We start from the raw sequence: 20,182 nt of genomic DNA on the forward strand, positions 1-20,182 counted from the left end.
TCCGCAGTTGTCAGCAAGTGGCCATGATGGAGAAGAATTATTTTTTTATAGTAGAAATGAAAGATGTATTACTATTTCAATACTGTCCTAAAAAGAAGGAAAATCTGAGCATTTGTGCATATTTTCAGACTCCAGCTTCTGGCATAAAACACATCCCAAATCCAGGTAAACCCATGACAAGCCTAAGAAAGAATATTTAATTTATCTATTATAAAAACCAAAACCAACTGATTTGTACCATGTAGATAGGGACTCAGAGAATCACAGAACATCCTGAGCTGGAAGGGACCCACCAGGAGTCCAAGGACACCCCAGCAATCCCCCCCCGAGCCAGAGGGGCAAAAGGCTGCAGATAACCATGATGAATCTAAATAATCACATTGAAATAATGTTCCAAGAACCCAGGCAGGTGTCACTGTGAGGGGAAAAGAGCTCCAGGCTGTGCTGGTGGCAAATCCCTCGGTGCTCTCAGGGCCCGTGGCGAGCTCGGTGTGACCCAGCAACGAGACAACAAACACGTGTCGGCCTCTTTTGTACGAAGGATTTAATTCTCTATACATGGAACTAATTGGAAAGGCTGTATTACAGTTGTTAAAGCTGCAGGTTTTTATATATTTATATAATTTACATTCATAGTGATGAAATACTGAAGTGCAATTGAATAAGGAGCTTCACTTGTCCTTTGCACCGCAGGACGGGTTGGGAGCAGGGAGCTGGGCTGGGAATGCTACAGGCTGCCAGCAGGAGCTCTGGGAGAGTGAGACACATAAACCAGGACGTAACTCAGTGGTAAATCGTTAGTAGGAGGGCTCTGTTGTGCTTGAGGCATTGGGAGGAGGGCACTGCCAGCACCAGCATTTCAGCAAGAGCCGGGAACTAAGGCTGCAAAGACAGACATGGCTTGGCTACAGCACAGCTACAACTCCACCGAAAGCTCCATTTCATATTAATTTGTATAAATTCCACAGTCTAGTTTAAAAAAATGTAAACATTGGAAATTAATTGCAGGGAGATAGTTCTATACATTCTTTCTTGTCAGGAAAATGACTCGTTCCGAACGTGTTGTTCCACAGAAAGCACAACTGAGAAATCCAAGTGCCCGTCCCCGAGGTGGGAACCACGGGGGGAATTCTGCCACCCCCAGCAGGGAACATTCCACCCATTTCTGACCTGGGAATGCGACAAACCAGGGGACAGGACACAAACCAGGCTGTTTGCTAACTGTTTGCAGCTACAAGTAATGTGCAAAATCAAATGAACAGAGCTGGGTAAAACATCACTCCAGGTTTGTCTCTGGCACAGGAGGAGGGCATTTCTCCTCTCCACAATGGGTTACACACTCAACAACAACACCTGATACAAACAGTACAGTAACTACAACAAAATACCTGGAACTGGGCACATTTAAACTTCCTTAAACTGATTTTAACTCCTTCTGCTCTTTTGTAATTTAAAAAAAAAAAAAAAAAAGAAAATTAAAATAATAAAAAAAAAAGAGACATATTGACAACACTGGACAAGTGAACAATAAAAAAGAAAGATACATAAAGTCTCCAATTCATGGACATTTGGAACAATTTTAATAGCACATGCAGCATTCCTTGATAGTGGGTCTTTTTGCACAAACAAAATTGCAATGAAGAAATTTAATTTATACTTTTCCTTTGAAAGGCTAAAATATATCTTTTAAAAAATAATTTTTAAAACTACTGAAAGCACCTGTGCGAAGGTGGAAAAATTAGTTTGGTAACTCTGAAAGCCACAAAAGGACCCACTATCCTCTGATTTTTATTTTTTGTGTGTGTGGTTTTGTTTTGTTTTGTTTGAATCAGTTTAATTTTGTCGGTAATTAACTCAACCATTGCGATTCCATGCAACTAAATGTCAAATGAGGTAAAACTGCTGTGCAGTGTGTTCTTGACTCAGAAGGCAGTAGATGATCATGCTGGAAGCCACATGATCAAGGCTGCATCTCCCATCATCCCTCTGGGCACTGCTATGGGATAGTGGGTCTCTTTGAGGACTTTCAAGCCTGAGTGGGGGATGGACAACATATGATTCCTAGAAAAAGGAGGAAAACAACACATAAGCAAAACAAAACAATGAGCAAATTCAAGCTAGGGAAATGAGGCAGGCATGGCAAGGCATGGAGCAAAAATGATCGGGGGGGGGGGGGGACGTGCTACGGGGATGGGAACGAAACCAACCAAACAGAACGGGGGGACAGAAGGTCTTCAAAGAGACTGGGCCCGGGGCCCCGAGGGGCAGCGCGGGGCCCGGCAATGCTGCATGTTCCACCTGAGAGGCGCCGCGCCCGCGGGACACTCACACTGCTGGCTCGGGTCCGTGTCCGTGGTCAGCTTCACGTAGTTGGACGGGAAGAGCCCCACGTGGCCGTTGACCTCCCCCTTCCACCAGTCGGGGTCCTCCCTGTTGAGCACGTTGATGATCTGGCCCTTGTTGAAGGCCAGCTCGTCGTCGTTCTGGGCGCTGTAGTCGTACATCCCGATCACCTGGCACACTGCAAGGGACAGGGGTCACCTGGGGGCTGCAGCCACCCCGGCACGGGGCATCCTGCTGGGCAGGACCCACAGGGATCTCTGATCCAGCCCAGCCCTGCCCAGCCCCCCCAGCAATCCCAGCCTGGGCATCCCTGGCAGCGCTGTCCAAACGCTCCTGGAGCTCTGGCAGCCTCGGGGCCGTGCCCATTCCCTGGGGAGCCTGGGCAGTGCCCAGCACCCTCTGGGGGAAGAACCTTTCCCTAAAATCCAGCCTGAGCCTGCCCACATGCAGAGGTCACCCCTGGACACTGCCCATGGCTCAGGGCAGCCCCAGGACCCTGCAGTGACCTGAGCCCACCCTGCCCCTGCTGTACCCACCCTGGGCCTCAGCTCAGCCCCACCCAAACTGACTCCAAGGGTTTAAAAATCCCAAAGAGTTTCATGGAATCCCAGCAGGGTTTGAGTTGGGAGGGACCTTAAAACTCATCCAGCCCCCCCCTGCCATGGACAGGGACACCCTCCACTGTCCCAGGCTGCTCCAGCCTGGCCTGGAACCCCCCACCAGGACTGGTCAATGGACAGGAAGATCTGGGACACATGTGACCTTCCACTACTGGAAGCTGCATAACCCAAAAGAAAGCCAATGGTGATGTCCTTGTTGTCCCACTGAGGTTTTCAGAATAAAAATCTTGGAAAATATGAGAGAAAATTAACAGAACTGGACAAAAAGCATCCCAAGCCATCCAGGCTGCCCTTCTGGCACCCAGGACTGGTTCCAGCAGCGGATTTTCTATTTCCTTGCAGTGGAACTCATCCAATCTCAGAATACAGCTGGTTCTGCTCACTTCTGACAAAGCACTTTCCTGAATTCTCTAAAGCAGCAGACCTGTTTAGTTAAATAAATGATCCCCTCTATTTCTCTGCTGTTTTCTCTTTGCCAGGCCACAGGGCTTCTGGTTTTTCCCACCAGACTTCTATTAATGAGCCTTGCTGGCAGGTTCTCTCCAGTGGATTAATCCTAAAATTTGCTTTTATTTTCATCCCTGCACTGAGCCAGCAACTGATTTCAATTTGCCAAACAGTTTCTCTCTCTTTTTTTACATTACAGTTTAATTAAGATTTTGATGTTCTGCAGCCAATGCAGAAAGTGCTAAAAAAGTTTATTCTGTAAAATTCAGCATGTGGGGAAAGTCACAGATTGTCAAAACTGAAAGAATTTCAAAAATATATTAAAAAATCTCATCATATTTCATTGTAAAAGTTTGTGTCTCAGTGCTGAGTTCCCATTTTAAACCTAAATTCACGAGGCTTTAGAAAAGGCATTTCCTGGATCTTGGTAACAACCATCAGAGGGGCGAGCCAGCACCAGCTCCACAAACACAGGGTCATGGAATGTGACCTGGACAGCCCCTTCCAGTCCAACCCAGGCTGTGATTCTGTGGAAATGTTCATGTTCTGTGGCTCCTGTGTCCTTTCATAACCCTTAAAGCAGGAGAAATGCTCCCTCTCCATGGGGGGGTTTGTCCCACGTCACCTCGAGACAAAGGGGAGGTTCTGCAGGAGAGGAGCCTCAGGTGCCCAGCCCTGGATCCTCCTGAGCCTCTCCAGCTCCTGTCCCACAGTCAGTGCAGGGATGGGATGGTTTGGGGGATGGAGGAACAGCCCAGAGCTCCTGTCCCACAGTCAGTGTGGGGATGGGATGGTTTGGGGGATGGAGGAACAGCCCAGAGCTCCTGTCCCACAGTCAGTGTGGGGATGGGATGGTTTGGGGGATGGAGGAACAGCCCAGAGCTCCTGTCCCACAGTCAGTGTGGGGATGGGATGGTTTGGGGGATGGAGGAACAGCCCAGAGCTCCTGTCCCACAGTCAGTGACAGGATGGGATGGTTTGGGGGATGGAGGAACAGCCCAGAGCTCCTGTCCCACAGTCAGTGCAGGGATGGGATGGTTTGGGGGATGGAGGAACAGCCCAGAGCTCCTGTCCCACAGTCAGTGTGGGGATGGGATGGTTTGGGGGATGGAGGAACAGCCCAGAGCTCCTGTCCCACAGTCAGTGACAGGATGGGATGGTTTGGGGGATGGAGGAACAGCCCAGAGGCTCTGGAACAGCCAAGCCCTCCCAGCTGAGGGCGCAGCACAGGCACAGGGACCCAGGGACCGGGCCCCAGGTGCAGCCAGGGCTCACCTGAGGGTGCTGCAGCCTTGGGCAGCTCGGTGGGGGTGCTCTTGCTGGTGCCTGGGCTCAGCAGTTTCACGTAGTTGGCCGGGAACCAGCCGATCTGGCGCTTCTTCCCGCGGGCCTGCGGAGACACCGCGCTGCTCACAGCCCGGAGCCTTGGGCAGGGCAAGGCAGCCAGGATTTCAACTAACAGGCTATCTTAGGACAGGAAAGGGGATTTTATGAGGAAAAGCTCAGCTATTTTTGTGGCACTAGTTGAATACTGTAATATTAACATACAATCTTATTAATATTTCTAATGAAATGCTTGTTCATGATGTAAAGAATTACATCTGAATAGATCCCCAGATTGTGACAGTTTAAACAGAGATTAAGAATCCAAATTTCCTATTTTCTTTTATAGAAACATATCCAAGCCCTTCAATCCCTTGTGTCACCAAAGCAGGAAACCTCATCCTGTTATTTCCCCAAATCCAATGTCCATTGCAAATCAAATCCATAAAAATTCCTTACAGTAAGAAAGGTTCTTCCAAAACTTTGACTCCCAGTTTCTAAATCTATATCAAGAATGATTTTAACTGTTTATTCTCTGCTTATGTTAGAATAAGGTTGGCATTTTGGGCAGGAAGAATTTTGCCTTTTAAAAACAGATTAATGTTAACTTTGGTGAAAAAAATCATCTAATGGATTAACTGTTCTTTAACTACTTTCTTCCCTGTCTAAATCTTTACTAAAAAAGAAAACACTTGATCTAAAGTGTATTTAGATCATTTATTTTAAGATATTTCTCAATCCTACATTAGACCAGCAATGTAATGCTTAAAACATCTGCCTTATTTTCCCTTCACTCTGACCCCCAAGTGTGGAACAGGAGAATAAAAAGAACAGAAATGGGATTGCTAATGAAATAAATCCCAATTGTAAAACCACATGTAAGACATTAAAGTATTGAAAGTTACGTGGGAGTATTTACACAACCAGAATTTGATTGTTTCAGAGCCTCACAGCCGCTGCTCAGTGATAACTCTGGCAGCTCTTGCCCAGAGAAGTTTCTTTTCTGTCTTAAAACACATTTAATGGAGACTCTTTAAAGCTAAAAGCTACCAACAGCATCAAGGTTAGTGAGAGCAAAACCCAAAGGAATCCTGGAAGAGGATTTCTCCACAAAAGATGAAAAAAAAAAATCACAAAGAAAGGCAAAAAGGGCAGGCACAAAGTGGAAAAAATACCTGAATTAGTCTGAGATCTGCACTGCACCAATAAATCAATGTTGTTTTCCCATCTCCTATCTCCTGCTAAAATCCCCAAACCACACAGAACCTCCTTCAGCAGGACCAAATTGTCAAGTTCTACTCTTAAAAACACCTGGGAGGATCCAAAGCAGCCAAACCAAGCCCTAAACTCCCCTCCTTGCTGAGGGTTCTCCAGGGAAACACCCCAGGGATTTCCCAGCTGGCTGATGGCTCCTGCTGCTCTCCTGCCTCCCAGCTAATCCCAAATGCAGGGATGGTAAGGGCTGTGTGCATCCTTGGAAAGGTGCTTTATTGGGAACTGCTGGACTGCAGAACGCTGGCAGATTCATTTATCATTGACACATTCAGCAATTTGAACCACTAAAAATGAACGAATTTTCTTGATGTGGAATTTGACTAGGAAAGAAAAAGGAACTAACTTGGAGCTCTCCTTCCCACCAACCACCTGGATTCTTCTTTCTGATGAGAATCAACTGGCCAGGAGCAAGAGTCAGCTGTTCTGGGCCCGTTGCTGTGTAAGAGGCAATAACTTGGGCAATTTCTGTTGAAGCAGAGGAGAAAAAGAAGATTAATTTGAAAAAACCTGAACATTTTTTATCCATCATTATTCTGCTACAACACTGTGGGGTTTTTTTTTCCATAAAATTGTCATGGATTTATGTATTTCCATGAATATATGAGGTAGTTGTAAAACAAATGAGAGGTTCAGAGTACTACAGGAATAAATAAATAAGAAACCAGAGGAGCTCTACAGTAGGAGACCAAAAATGTTTGAAATACAGAATAATAACAACAATAACAATAATAATAACTGTACAGCTCTTAAAAATCCAGTGTTTCCCAATAAATACATCTTTGGACTGACTCCCTAAGAGGAGACCCATCAATGACAAGATAATGAAGTTGCACCAAGAGGCACAAATTAGGGCTGGCAGAAAAGTTTTCACCACCTGACCCAAAAAGGAATGTTTTCCAAATGCAGCAAACAGGATTTATGTGGAAATCTCTATTCCCTGGAGGTTCTCACTGAGCAGGTGCTTTGTTTGGTCCCCTCCCAGCATGAGGGGACACAGAGGAACTGGGAGCTCCCAATTCCAGGGAATTTCCCAAAGTAGATGGTGGAGTTCCCTCTCCTTTACAGAGATTGTGGGAAGGCAGGGATAATTTTGCTCCCCACAAAGTCTCACAGGGTTAACCCCTGTTTCGATCCAATTGGAACTGACAGGAGCTGCAGGAATTTTGGTGTCCTCCCAAAGCCAGGCTTAGCCCTGTCACCAAACCATGTGCAGGGTGAGGAGGACACGTTCAACACACACGGAGGGGTGTTGGTGCTGCTGAACCTTCCCCGTGGGATCCCAGGGCACTAACTCATCCCTTAGGGATTCATTCCAAAGGCAGCTGGAGGCAGAGGAATCCATAAACCCTGGAAGGTTGGGAAATGAGGGAAGGTTTGGTGCAGGGAAGATACAAAGAGAGTTAAAGACCAACATGGAAATGATTGACTTGAAATTTAGAAGGAAAGAACCCTTAGGAAAATTAAAAATTATCAGAGAAGCATTTGAGATACAAATGAGCAGCATGAGGAGGATGAGGAACAGAGGGATGAAGAGCAATCCACTCCTCAAAGGACTGCAAATGGCACAGGGATCAACTATGGCAGAACCTCCCTTGGGATCTGTCAGCAGGGAGAGGCAGGGACAGGGGGAGCCAGGCAGGTGATGGAAAGGCCTGGAACTGACTTATAAAGGTCCTTTAAACCTGGATCTGGGATTAGCACACAAATTCATGGAACCATGGAATGGCCTGGGTTGGAAGGAACCTCAAAGCCCATCCAGTGCCACCCCTGCCATGGCAGGGACACCTCCCACTGTGCCAGGCTGCTCCAAGCCCCAATGTCCAGCCTGGCCTTGGGCACTGCCAGGGATCCAGGGGCAGCCCCAGCTGCTCTGGGCACCCTGTGCCAGGGCCTGCTCACCCTCCCAGGGAACAATTCCTGCCCAATCTCCCATCCAGCCCTGCCCTCTGGCACTGGGAAGCCATTCCCTGGCTCCTGGCCCTCCAGCCCTTGTCCCCAGTCCCTCTCCAGGCTTCTTAGCTGTGAAAGCAGAAGGTAGAAGAAGGAATTTCTAAGTAAAATACAGCAGGTGCTGCCAGGAGAGTGAAAGGTTTAAGCAGAGAAAAACCAGGAGCAGAGTCTGTCCTGGGCAAAGCCAAGGATTTGTTGGGCAGGGAACACAGCTCTGCTGCTGTAAAGGCTGCAAGCTCCCTGCAGTTGCAGAATTTCCACAGAACCCCATTAATCCCCCACACCAGAGCCACTGAGGAGACAAAATGAACAAACAAAGGAATGGTGGGAATTTGTGAAAATCGGGAAACCCTCCCTTGCTACCACAGCAGTTACAATGTTCAGTAGGTCACAGTGGAAGAGCAAAAACCTTACACTTTGTATCTCTCAGAACAAGAAATGTCTCATTTTTGTCTACAAAATGTGGTTTACAAGGCTTTGGGTATCCAACATCCTCCTCCCCCACCCAGCAGCATAAAGGAGCTTTACTGGGGACTGTGTGTTAAACAAGTTCCTGTACAAATGACAAGTTTCACACTCAGCTCTTGTAGGTCACAGAAAAGCAGAAAGTTAAGAGAAAAGCATTCAGAAAAAAAAAAAAGGTTAAAATAAAACAACCCAGAAATGGGTTCCATTCTTCATTCCATGAAGGGCTTTTAAATTGTGGTTTTTGAAGTACTGAAGACCTGAGAACCCCTTCCAGTGCTTAAAGGGGCTCCAGGAGAGCTGGAGAGGGACTTGGGACAAGGAATGGAGGGACAGGACCCAGGGAATGGCTTCCCACTGTTCTGCTGAGCAATCCAACATTACATTCATTTTTGAACAAGCAGATTCTATTCTCTAGCTACATGTTATTTAGTGATTGACACGCTGGAATGATTAGAGAGGATGAATTCTTTTATTACTGTTACACTATTTATTAACTGCATTTATTCCAGTTATTTTATAATGGTTTTCATCAGTGCAAACTACTCCAAGATGACCAAGAGCAAACAGACTTTATTTTCATGAAAAAGGTTTTGTTGCCATTGAATGAAACATTTAAGAACAGAGAGAAGGTGCTGTCACAATATTTGACTCACCAGGTTTCTTCCCTAAGCTTCCCGTTTTCCCAGCTGCTCCTGGAGCCTTGAAATGGAGAAAAAGATGCAAGTTTAGCACTCAGGTTCCTTTCTACAGTACATGAAAATTATTTATAAAGCTTCATTCAACACACTCAACAAGCATGGGAGTCAAAAACTCACATGAAATTCTGTTCTTACAGGAATCCTTAATATTTTAGATGGCAACAAATAATCTGGGAATAAATACCAAGCATGAAGTGGATGATTTGTTAATGCAGAAGTGCAGACTTTTATTCCCTTTCATGGGCTGCAAATAGCAAAGTCTCTCCCATTTGTACTTCCAAAGTCTATCCCATTTGAATTGCAAATCCATGTATCTATAGAATGGGAATTCTGTCAAGGTGAGCTAAAACAACAAAAAAAGTTTTCATCCCTTCAAATAGCTGGATTGCAAACTCCCTGTATCCTGACAAGGTGAGATGAGGGATGAACATCAGCACCCAGGCCAAGGGATTGGCAAGCAAAGCCTTTGAACAGCCACAAGAAATCCAGCAAAACCTGAGATCAGTTCCTGCCCCCTCAATAACTCCTGCAGTTTCCTCCTAGGCCACTGACAGTTTTATGTCCTGCAGTAAAGAGGTCTGAGGTGGCTAACAGAGACTTAAATCTAAGCTGTACTGGGGCCAGAAATGTTGAGGAACCACAAATGTCCTCTTGCCTTCAACATTTCCACTTCCCTCAACCTCACCCCTTCACCTTCAGGATCCTCCTTACAAACTTGGTGCCAACATCAAATGACCTGAAGGTTTCCACAGAATCCTAACTCCCCTGTGGAAAAGTACAGTTTCCTCCTCCATACTCTCCCTATCAGCTGATGTTTTGAAAACTTGGGGATTCTTGCAGAAACTAAACTGAGGAGTAACTAAAGAACAGCTCAATGGCTGAGAGAAAAGGGCCATTCAAACCCATGTGTAGGTTTTGAGTCACCTATAAAAACGATTATTAGACACATCTTCAGCTTGCCTTGATGTCTCAGTGCTCCTTTCCTGTCACTGTCAGATTATTACAGTTACCCCACAAGAGCAGCAAATCTTCCTCTCCTCCCTGGATTCATTTGATTATCCTCAGTTTTCCAGCCTCCCCTCCACCACTGTGAGCTGTGTTCACAGAGCAGGGACCTGGGAAAGCCCCACACAGGGATCAGATGCAAATCCCAGTGCAGGTCTGGGGACGAGGGCAGATGGTCCCGACAGCCCCACAGAGGGGAATGAAATGGAGGGAACCAAAGGACTGACAGAGTGATACCAGGAATTCCTTCTGCTCTGGAAGTGTTTCTGGCAGAGGAACACCCTCTGCCCTCCCCAGGAAAGAACAAGTGACTGGACCTTCAGAGAACACCCTCCTCCCAAATACCCCTTGGTCAGCATCCATGCTGCTGGATTAGAAGCACATGCACAGATCAAACAGGCTGGGACATCATCTTTACTGTGAAACACAGAGAGATGATTTTAAAATAGAAACTTCAAAATCACCTTGACCAGACTGAGTCTGAATTGTGTTTGAGGATTCTCTGGCTCCTCAGTGAAAAAGCAGAAGAAACACATGGAGAAGTCCTACAGTACATCAATAAATAACTAAATTCATAAATAATGCATTTAGGATGCTCTCAATTTCTGGCCCACTCAGGAGATGGAGAAGCATTTCCTATTCCGTCTGCTGAGGAAGCAGTGAGGACAGACCCTGTTCTACCTCCCCCTGCACATCTGGGACACTCACTAAACATCTGAGGGGATTTTGTGACAAGGGATGAAGTCTCCTGGACCAGCACAGCAGAATTTGCTTTGTCAGTTTAATAAACCCCAGCAAGCTTGCCAACTGTGTTGTACAGCAGGACCCTTCAAACCCTGCCTTGATCCATTCAGGGATTATTTTCTCAACTTTTATGCAAAATTTTCTAACCAGAGATGTGTTGAAATTGTTGTGTTTCCAAGCCCTCCATGAGCTCTGTCCCCCCAAAGGGAATTCTCACCAGTGTCCAGAATAAAACCCTGTTTCACTCTGTATCCATCCACCTGACCCTGAGAAAAACCCTGAGAATGGAGCATTGTGCCATTGTTCCTTTGAAGAACAAAGACTTTCCCTCCTTTTTAATAAGCTGAAGGAACAGGGAATGGTTTCTTTTAGCACCCTGAGGTGAATGGGCACAGCCTGGCACAGAAGAACAAATTAAAAAAATTCTTCTGCTGTAGAAACCATTGAGATTTTGAGTCATTTCTAGAAACTCTGTCCTTGCTGCTGAAAGATCACCCCTGCTTTTCTTTAGGCCTGTCAATAGTGCAGAACACATTAAATTATTTCTCTTTTCAGAACATTTTCCACCCCAGGCAGCTGTCCAAGCACAGCAGCACATCTGAGTGACCAGAGAGCCAGGACTGTGAAATCTTCTGCAAAAACTGGCTCTGGGACCAGGCTGGAGAGCAAAACCCAATTACCCACTTGGAGTCAGCTCCATGTCCTGCAGGCACAGGAACCCTGGGATGAAAACAACATCCCAGGAGTGAGGGCTCTACCAGCTCTGTGCTTTTTCCTCCCTCTCTCATCAAGATTTGAGCTGAAGGTGGGATTTTCACCAGCAAAAAGGGCACTTGGAGCACTTTTGGGCAAAGTGCAACGAGCTGGTGCAGCCCCAGACAAGCTGAGGTCACAGAAACACCAAGCTGAGCTCTCTGAGGAAAAGAGGCTCCCAATGGAACACCAGAGCTCTCCACAAGGATTTGCCAACAGTGCCCCAATCCCAGCTCTCCCAAGGGCTGCAACACTCAACATCACTAACTACAAGTTTTTTAATCCTGTCACAGAGGATGCTACTGGAATTTCCTGACACTCCAGAGATTTCCTCTTCAAAGGTTTCCTACAGCTGCAGGTTTCACTGCAGGTTTTACCCTTTGGCTTTTCCACAGCAGGAATGGTTTTAAGGGGTGACTCTGCTCAGGCTCAGTGTTGCAGAGTCTTTCACTGAGTTCTTGTGCATTACCATCCAGATTCTCCAAAATCCACTGATTTTTATTTATTTACCTTTAACCCCCCATTAGTCTAGGTATATAAACCAGAATCCTTCTCCTCAAGAGATCAGTTGTGTACCCAAATCTTAAATCTAAACTAATTCCTACTAGTAGATAAATTATCCATTTAAGCCATAGAAATGAGAAAACATCTCTCTTTAGAATGCCTAAAAAGAAAGAAAAAAAAAAAAAAAAAAGGACATGTTCTATGGAATTATTTCAAGATAAAAAGAGATGAAACAGAACCTCCATTATTCAGTCAAAAACTGTCAAATAAATACAGTAGTTAGCAAAGTTTGGGTGCAAAATTTGTTTTCCTTGATTGCAAGAAATGACAGGGAAAAAAAAATAGAATAGACTGAAATATTACTCTCTGGATTTTTGGGGTTTTTTAATAATGGCAGTAAGATCCAGCTCAGTCATTAAGAACTTACCAGGGCAATAAAATAATCATGGCTGTTCTGACCAGTGTCTACAAATTGCCAAGTGCACTATTAATGTAGGCATTCTTTTAATGGATGATCCCCCAAGTTATTTATGATACTAAGCTCTAAAATGCAACTATTGGTGTTATTGTCATTGTTATTCCTTTCCAATCTCAGGAAATCTGCAACATATTTTTATTTCCCTTACGATGCCCTGCCTTGCAGCTACCACTACAACCCCAAAGAAAACATTTCTCTACCTCAGAATCTTTGAGTCTCACATAATTAGATGGGAAAACTCCTGATTTATCACCCAGCGTTCCCGTCCACCAGTCACCATCTTTCTTTGTCACCAGGATCAGGTCACCTTGTTGGAAAGTGAGGTCTCCCTGCTCCGAGCTCTCGTAGGTGTACATGGCAATGTACTCTGGAAAAGGGAAATACAGCATATGGCAAACTCCTGAGAAACCCTCAGGGAGCCTCTGCAAAATCTCATCAATATCAGGGGCTAAGCAGAAGGCAAATTTATTCTTTATTACTCATAGAAACATCAATATTTAATGAATAAAATCCTATCTGTCAGAACTGAACAGGATCTGTCAAAAGGCTGCCTCAGGGGGGTCTCGTATATAATTTGCTATTATCATTAAAATGTACCTACATCATTCATTTAGATATTAAACATGTTTCCCAGTGGTTTCTGGATTGTGCTGATGAGTGGAATTTTCAGAGTTTGGGATGCAAAGTCCACACAGCTTAAAAATCACCTTCTGCACACGAGCTCTTCTTCAATCCTCTCAACAGAAGATGTTCAATCCCTGCTTTATGATTTCTCAACACCACAGCTTTTCTGAATTGTTTAAACAGAAGCTGTGTTCCTTTTTAATACAAACACAACACCTGAGATATCCCACCTGTGACAAGACTCTGCATGTCCACAACCCCTTCTCCTCAAATATGAGGAAAACCAGAACAAGGTGATCTTTAAGGTCCCTTCCAACCCAAACCACCTGGGAGTCTATGGAATATTGTATACTTTGAAATAATTGATTATCTCCCTTTTCTCTGCTGTTCCCTCCTTTTAGTTTCTGTGGTGCTCATGCCAGAGGCAAATTAAATGTAAATGTACCTAAAATTGTAACTGGAATTGCAGTTACAAACTTCAGGTGTGCTGTAGGGAGGATACACAAATGTTCCTGTAACCTACATTTAGATTAATTGATTTCCTCTGCCTGTGATTTAATTAAGCTTTAGCTGACTCCGCACTGGAGAGGATTAAGAGTTAAGGCAGCTCATGTGAGGACATTCCCCTCCAGCTGAAGGGTGGTAACAGCCAGGAATTCCCCTTTTAAAACCCTTCAGAGGACTGAAAATGATCTGATAATTCTGTGCCTGTGCCCCAGGCTCCAGCTTTAAAATGGAGCTGACCATAAAGATCCAAATATTCTACAAGTGACTGTCACTGCCTTAATTAAGAGCTTTAATGAAACATTGGGAATGAGCTTTGGGGGACATTGAGACATTTACTGACATTATGGACACATGCACAGATGTGCTTATTGGGCCCTCTGTAAAAACCCATTCCAGATCAGAAAATGTTACCAAAAAAAGGGCAAAAAAAAAGAAATACTGGGGAAAGTACAAACTACAAAAGACATTTTCGTATATTTTGTGATACGGGAAATTACTCCTTCACAACACACATAAATGCTTACTCTAATAATAATCCCCAATTTTTCTAGAGGCAAACTGATTTGCACTTGGATTTTAGCACCACTTGAACACCACAGTGTGATTCTTGACTTTGGCATGAAGCAGAGTTCTTGTGTTTAATGCCAGAGTAAGAGGCTCCCATGCAGGACTCACCTTCCCCTGACATCGCTGCCTTGGCTGCTGGGGATGCTACTCTTTTCAGACTAGCAGGACTTTCTGAGGAACCAGAATCCATGCTTTAGAAGAAAATAATGGTTATTTAAGAAATTCAATCTCTTCAGATAAAAATTATTATTCTATTTCAAACTCAAAACTGCACATGCACCCACAAGGAACTCCCTGGGTTTTAAAAGAAGAGACAGTAAATGTGCAAAATAAAGTTTTGAATCCTGTCATGGTCACATTTAAGCAACTGCCTTATACACAGAATTTTCTGCATCTCCTCTTTTTTCTCAGGAAAAAAAATGATCTGAAATTGTTCTCATTTGTATTCCTAATGCTAATGTTGCCTTCACATTACATCAAATGAGATTTTAAATGTTTAATCCTCCAAGAATAATGAGAAGTGATTTAGATTTGAGGAATACCTTTTAATTTTGGGGAGAGAGAAGCTCTGACTTACACAACTGTACTTCATAAAGTCCAATACACTCATTTTTCAGTTGAAAGTCACATAAAATTAAGAAGGTTAATTAATCTTTTGTTGGTGAGGCAAAACCCAAGGAGAACTGAGGTCAGTTTTCTTATTGCTGACAAAGATTTTCAGGATTGGAAGTCAAAACCCTCCAGATAAAAAAAAAGAAAGGGCCCTTTTACAGGGTAGAACTTTGAAATTCAAGTGTACAGCTCTTCCTATTTCCTTCCATCCCAGTAGAGAAGTAAAGGACAGGAAAAGCAAACAAAATACCTCGTTGACTTCCTAATGGGGCCTGAAATGAGCTTCACATAGGATTTGGGAAACCAGCCCTTCTGTCCCTGCACCTCCCCAAACCACCACATGTCCTGCTGCTCCAGCACTGTGATCACATCGTTCTTGTTGAAGTTCAGGTGGTTGTCTTTTTTTGCTCTCCAAGGATACAGAGCTTGTGCTTGAAGCCCCTCCACTTTTTCACCCTTCAAAAAGAGAAAGAGGAGTCAGTCATGCTCCACCTTTCATCCAGAAAGCTGCTTAAGGAATTATATCCTTAGGCTGCTTAGACAGCAACAAACACAGACTCTCTCTCAACTAAAGCATCAGTTAAACTTCCAGAGTAATTCCAGAATTGTTTACAGTCCTCCTGCATTTGTCTGTTAACACATCGTCAAGATTAAATTAATTACTTTTACAATTAAGAGACACATGTAATAAACTCTCATGAAGCTGCTTTGGCAGGACTTAAAGAGTCCATTTTATGGAAAATGATGCTTTGCTGCATGTTATTCATGGCACATTCCAATTTCCTTTTGCTCTGAGGTAGATATTTAGCACTTTCCAGAACACACAGGCTCCCAAGAACAGTTTGTTGTTCCACTGAGGAAAAGGAAATGCCTGAACAGATGGACAGAATTCAGCTGTGAAGCTCTGTCACTGCTGCTCCACCTCACCACATAACCCACTTGGGAGTGAAGGTTGTCATGGGAGTCAAGAAAGCCCCAAGGAAGTGACCCAAAACTGGACCACCAAAATCTAAAAAAGCCATCCTGAAACAGCAAACCAGAAACTGCTTTGTGTTAAATCCTGCCCCAGATGTTGCCACTGGATCAAAGATCCATAGATTGGCCTAGGTTGGAAGGAACCTCAAAGCCCATCCAGCCCCACCCCTGCCATGGCAGGGACACCTCCCACTGTGCCAGGCTGCTCCAAGCCCCAATGTCCAGCCTGGCCTTGGACACTGCCAGGGATCCAGGGGCAGCCCCAGCTGCTCTGGGCACCCTGTGCCAGGGCCTGCCCACCCTGCCAGGGAACAATTCCTGCCCAATCTCCCATCCAGCCCTGCCCTCTGGCACTGGGAAGCCATTCCCTGGCTCCTGGCCCTCCATGCCTTGGGAATTGTCTCTCTCCAGCTTTCCTGCAGCTCCTTCAGGCCCTGCAAGGCCACCCTGAGCTCAGCCCAAAGCTTCTCCTCTCCAGGCTGAACAATCCCAGCTCTCGCAGCCTTTCCTCCCAGCAGAGCTGCTCCATCCCTCTGCTCATCCTGCTGCCTCCTCTGGCCTCTCTCCAGCAGCTCCACGTCCTCCCTGTGCTGGTCCCAGGGCTGGAGCAGCTCTGCAGGTGGGACTCTCCCTGTCACCCCTCCTGGAAGCACCCACCTATCCCAGGTGAGTGTTTTAATGCATAGTTGAGGTTCACACTTTACTCTCCAAGCCTTTGTGCTGGCTCAAAACATTTGGGTGAGCCCAGGAGCTCACCTGGCCCAGGACAGGGGAGGGGGATGAGCCTGTGACAGTGGCAGGAGTGAAGGCCGAGCGCTGCCGGAGCTGCCCTGCGCTGGGCACAGTCAGGGATGGCTGAGCTGCCCAGGCATCCCAGTTATCACTCTCTGGTTTCTCACTGGTGTTTGTTGGCCAGCTGAAAAAAAAAAAAAAAAAAAAGAAAAGAATGATGTAATTCCTACTGGTTTTAATAGTAGGAAGAAAAAAACCTCACACAGAACAAATATTTCTACATTCTACGTTATTACTTTTCAATGAGTATCCATGAGCACCGTGACTCCAGGTACAGCAGTGCCATCAAACACTGGTTAACCACAACTTTATCTTCAAAGGCAACCCAAACTGAGCTCCTTGTCCTTGCCCCTGAAGGACATGTTTTTATTTCATTTCTTAGCTGTGAAATTTGTGAAATTTGTCCCAACAAACAGAAGTTCAAGCAGTGCAGGCTGCATTACACACAGCGGAAAAATAATTAATCATTCTTTCCAAAACTGGTTTGAAATCTTCCCACCTGCACATCACTGACCTCTCACATCTCTTTCCTTTAGACACAGAATCCCAGAGTGGTTTGGGTGGGGAGGGACCTCAAAGCCCATCCAGTGTCACCCCTGCCATGGCAGGGACACCTCCCACTGTGCCAGGCTGCTCCAAGCCCCAATGTCCAGCCTGGCCTTGGGCACTGCCAGGGATCCAGGGGCAGCCCCAGCTGCTCTGGGCACCCTGTGCCAGGGCCTCCTATTGAGATATCAGTTTATAAATATGGATTTCATGGCCAAAGGATAAGGAATTGCAGTTGATAAAAGTGCCCAGTGTACTGAGTTAGGACATCCAGGGAAGGGCACCAGTTTGAATTCCATCAGTCTTACTAATGCTGTGATCAGGAATTAAATCACCTTTTCATGTTCTCTCTGCCTTTAGCATATTATACATAAGCAAGTTGGAAGCCTTTGATAAGGCTTGGGGGCAACTAATGTAGGAGAAAGGGATTTAGGAGCCTCCAGTATCTTAAGGGACTCCAGGAAAGCTGGAGAGGGATTATTCATTAGGAATGGGAGTGGCAGGGCAAGGGGGAATGAGTTCCCACTGGAAGAGGGGAAATGTAAGTGAGATATTGGGAAAGAACTGTTCCCTGGGAGGGTGGGCAGGCCCTGGCACAGGGTGCCCAGAGCAGCTGGGGCTGCCCCTGGATCCCTGGCAGTGCCCAAGGCCAGGCTGGACATTGGGGCTTGGAGCAGCCTGGCACAGTGGGAGGTGTCCCTGCCATGGCAGGGCTGGCACTGGGTGGGCTTTGAGGTCCCTTCCAACCCAGCCAGTCTGGGATTCTGTGGTTCCAAGGGAAGTGAACACCTTGGGATTTCCACCATGCCCACATCCTCACTTGGGGATGTCTCCCACTCTTGCTATCCCCAGGCAGGTGTGATGGGAGCAGCCTCAAGTCCCACAGGGCAGCAATTTTCACTGATTCCTACAGAAAGCATCTCTCACTTCAAAGAAGGTCTTTTTAGTTTGCACTCTGGCTCCTGTGTTCAGTGTCAGTTCCAAAGGACTCCACACACTGAAGTGCTCAGCAGCACCCAAACCTACGTGGAGCTGAAGTCTGCCCAGTTGTTGGCCACTGCAGGACCCTCAGGAGGGGCAGGGGCTCCCAGGGGGGTGGAGGTTTCCTGCACGGACACTTTGGGAGCAGCAGAGGGCTCGGACGCTGGCTTGGCAGAGGCTGGAACTTCACTGTCCGGAATTTTCTCTGCATAGTTTGCAGGGAACCATCCAGTTTTCCCCTTCAGTTCTCCACCAAGCCACCCTGGCTCTCCAGTCTGGCTTTCATCCACCTGCAGACACAGGAAGTTACAGAGTTAAGAAACACACCCTGCAAACAGAAATTTTACTGAAAACAGCCCATCTCCTCCACAGTAATGATTTTTTTGCAATGCAAGAGGGCTTGACAATTAGTTTTCCTTTTTTCTTTCTCCCAAGCTAAAAATCACAGAATCATGGAATGGCTGGGGTCAGAAGGGACCCTGAAACCTGTCTTGTTCCACCCCTGCCATGGCAGGGACACCTCCCACTGTGCCAGGCTGCTCCAAGCCCCAATGTCCAGCCTGGCCTTGGGCACTGCCAGGGATCCAGGGGCAGCCCCAGCTGCTCTGGGCACCCTGTGCCAGGGCCTGCCCACCCTGCCAGGGAACAATTCCTGCCCAATCTCCCATCCAGCCCTGCCCTCTGGCACTGGGAAGCCATTCCCTGGCTCCTGGCCCTCCATGCCTTGTCCCCAGTCCCTCTGCAGCTCTCCTGGAGCCCCTTTAGGCCCTGCAAGGGGCTCTGAGCTCTCCCTGGAGCCTTCTCCTCTCCAGGCTGAACAATCCCAGCTCTCGCAGCCTTTCCTCCCAGCAGAGCTGCTCCATCCCTCTGCTCATCCTGCTGCCTCCTCTGGCCTCTCTCCAGCAGCTCCACGGCCTCCCTGTGCTGGGCCCAGGGGCACAATCCCAATGCATTTCCTGCTGCCCACGCTGGGATGAGCCCAGGGCACGGATGGATCCCTGTCCCTGACTCCTCAGAGGAGCTGCTGACAAATTCCTCTGCCTCGGGCCATTTATTGACTCAGTGCCTCCCACTGGAATTTGCATGCACCCTCCCCTTTTGGTGCAAACCGATCCATTATTCCTGCGTTTTTGGGTCCTCCTCCTCTCTCAGTCCCTGTCAGCCCAAGGCAATCCCAGAAATAAAGGCACTTTGTGCTTGACCGCTCCCATGTGCTTCTCCTGCAGTGCAGAGCAAAATTTCCACTGCAGCAGAGATGGGAAAGCAGCAGGATGGGAGAGGGAAGGGCACAGCTGAGGGTGGATCTGGGAGAAAGGGGCTGTAGCACCCGAGGCTGAATCATCCACACAGCGATCAGAGTCACCCAGCTGGACCCACTGGGGCAGGAACTGCAATCACCACACACAAAGGAAACAAACAGCACTGAAAAGGCAAATCGGGGTTGTGGAGATGCTCTAAAAAAAGCATCCTTGAGGTGAACCACAGACACAGAAACCACTGGGAATCTTCAGGCATAAGGGAAAAAAAAAACCCAACCAAAAGGTTTTAGACCCATCCAATTAATGCCTCTTCAGGAGAGGGTCTGAAGCTACAATAACTCTAAAACTGCCTCTGAGGATACTCAGATTTATGCTTATTCAACCCAATTAGGTTCTCTAAGTATACTCATGAAAAGGCATTTTGAAGGATAATTTCAACTTCATAATTCATATCAGCTCTGGTTTCTTCTTCATATAAAACACAAGTCACATCTGGTTTTGCAGTACAGTACTGGTATTTTAAATAAATTCTTTTGAACCTTTTTAAAGCTAATTTGTTCCAATTTCCTCGTATTTTTACCCCCACCATCCACAAGCCCCAACAACAATCCCAGATTAATTTTTTCCAAAATACAATCAGCCTTTAAATGCACACCTGAATAGTGAATTACAGTGTGTGGGAGGTTGTTTTTTATTTATTCAACTGTACTT

At 46.2% G+C, this 20,182-nt stretch overlaps 1 protein-coding gene across 6 annotated transcripts in view; it reads right to left on the minus strand.

Annotated features, from left to right (window-relative positions):
• ITSN1 (intersectin 1) overlaps positions 1-20,182 on the minus strand; it is a 103,385-nt gene that overhangs the window by 19,338 nt on the left and 63,865 nt on the right. For all 6 annotated transcript variants that reach the window (XM_082278841.1, XM_082278840.1, XM_082278839.1 and 3 more), the window contains 9 exons: positions 18,258-18,502; positions 16,650-16,809; positions 15,169-15,374; positions 14,415-14,497; positions 12,809-12,975; positions 9,080-9,125; positions 6,352-6,473; positions 4,686-4,800; positions 2,330-2,521 (listed from right to left, as the gene is read on the minus strand). In XM_082278841.1, coding sequence (XP_082134967.1) covers positions 2,330-2,521; positions 4,686-4,800; positions 6,352-6,473; positions 9,080-9,125; positions 12,809-12,975; positions 14,415-14,497; positions 15,169-15,374; positions 16,650-16,809; positions 18,258-18,502 — 1,336 coding nt within the window. The remainder of the gene's footprint in view (positions 1-2,329; positions 2,522-4,685; positions 4,801-6,351; positions 6,474-9,079; positions 9,126-12,808; positions 12,976-14,414; positions 14,498-15,168; positions 15,375-16,649; positions 16,810-18,257; positions 18,503-20,182) is intronic.

The sequence above is a fragment of the Coloeus monedula genome (assembly GCF_965178545.1).
Source record: "Coloeus monedula genome assembly, chromosome: 3".
In the NCBI taxonomy this organism is placed as follows: domain Eukaryota; kingdom Metazoa; phylum Chordata; class Aves; order Passeriformes; family Corvidae; genus Coloeus; species Coloeus monedula.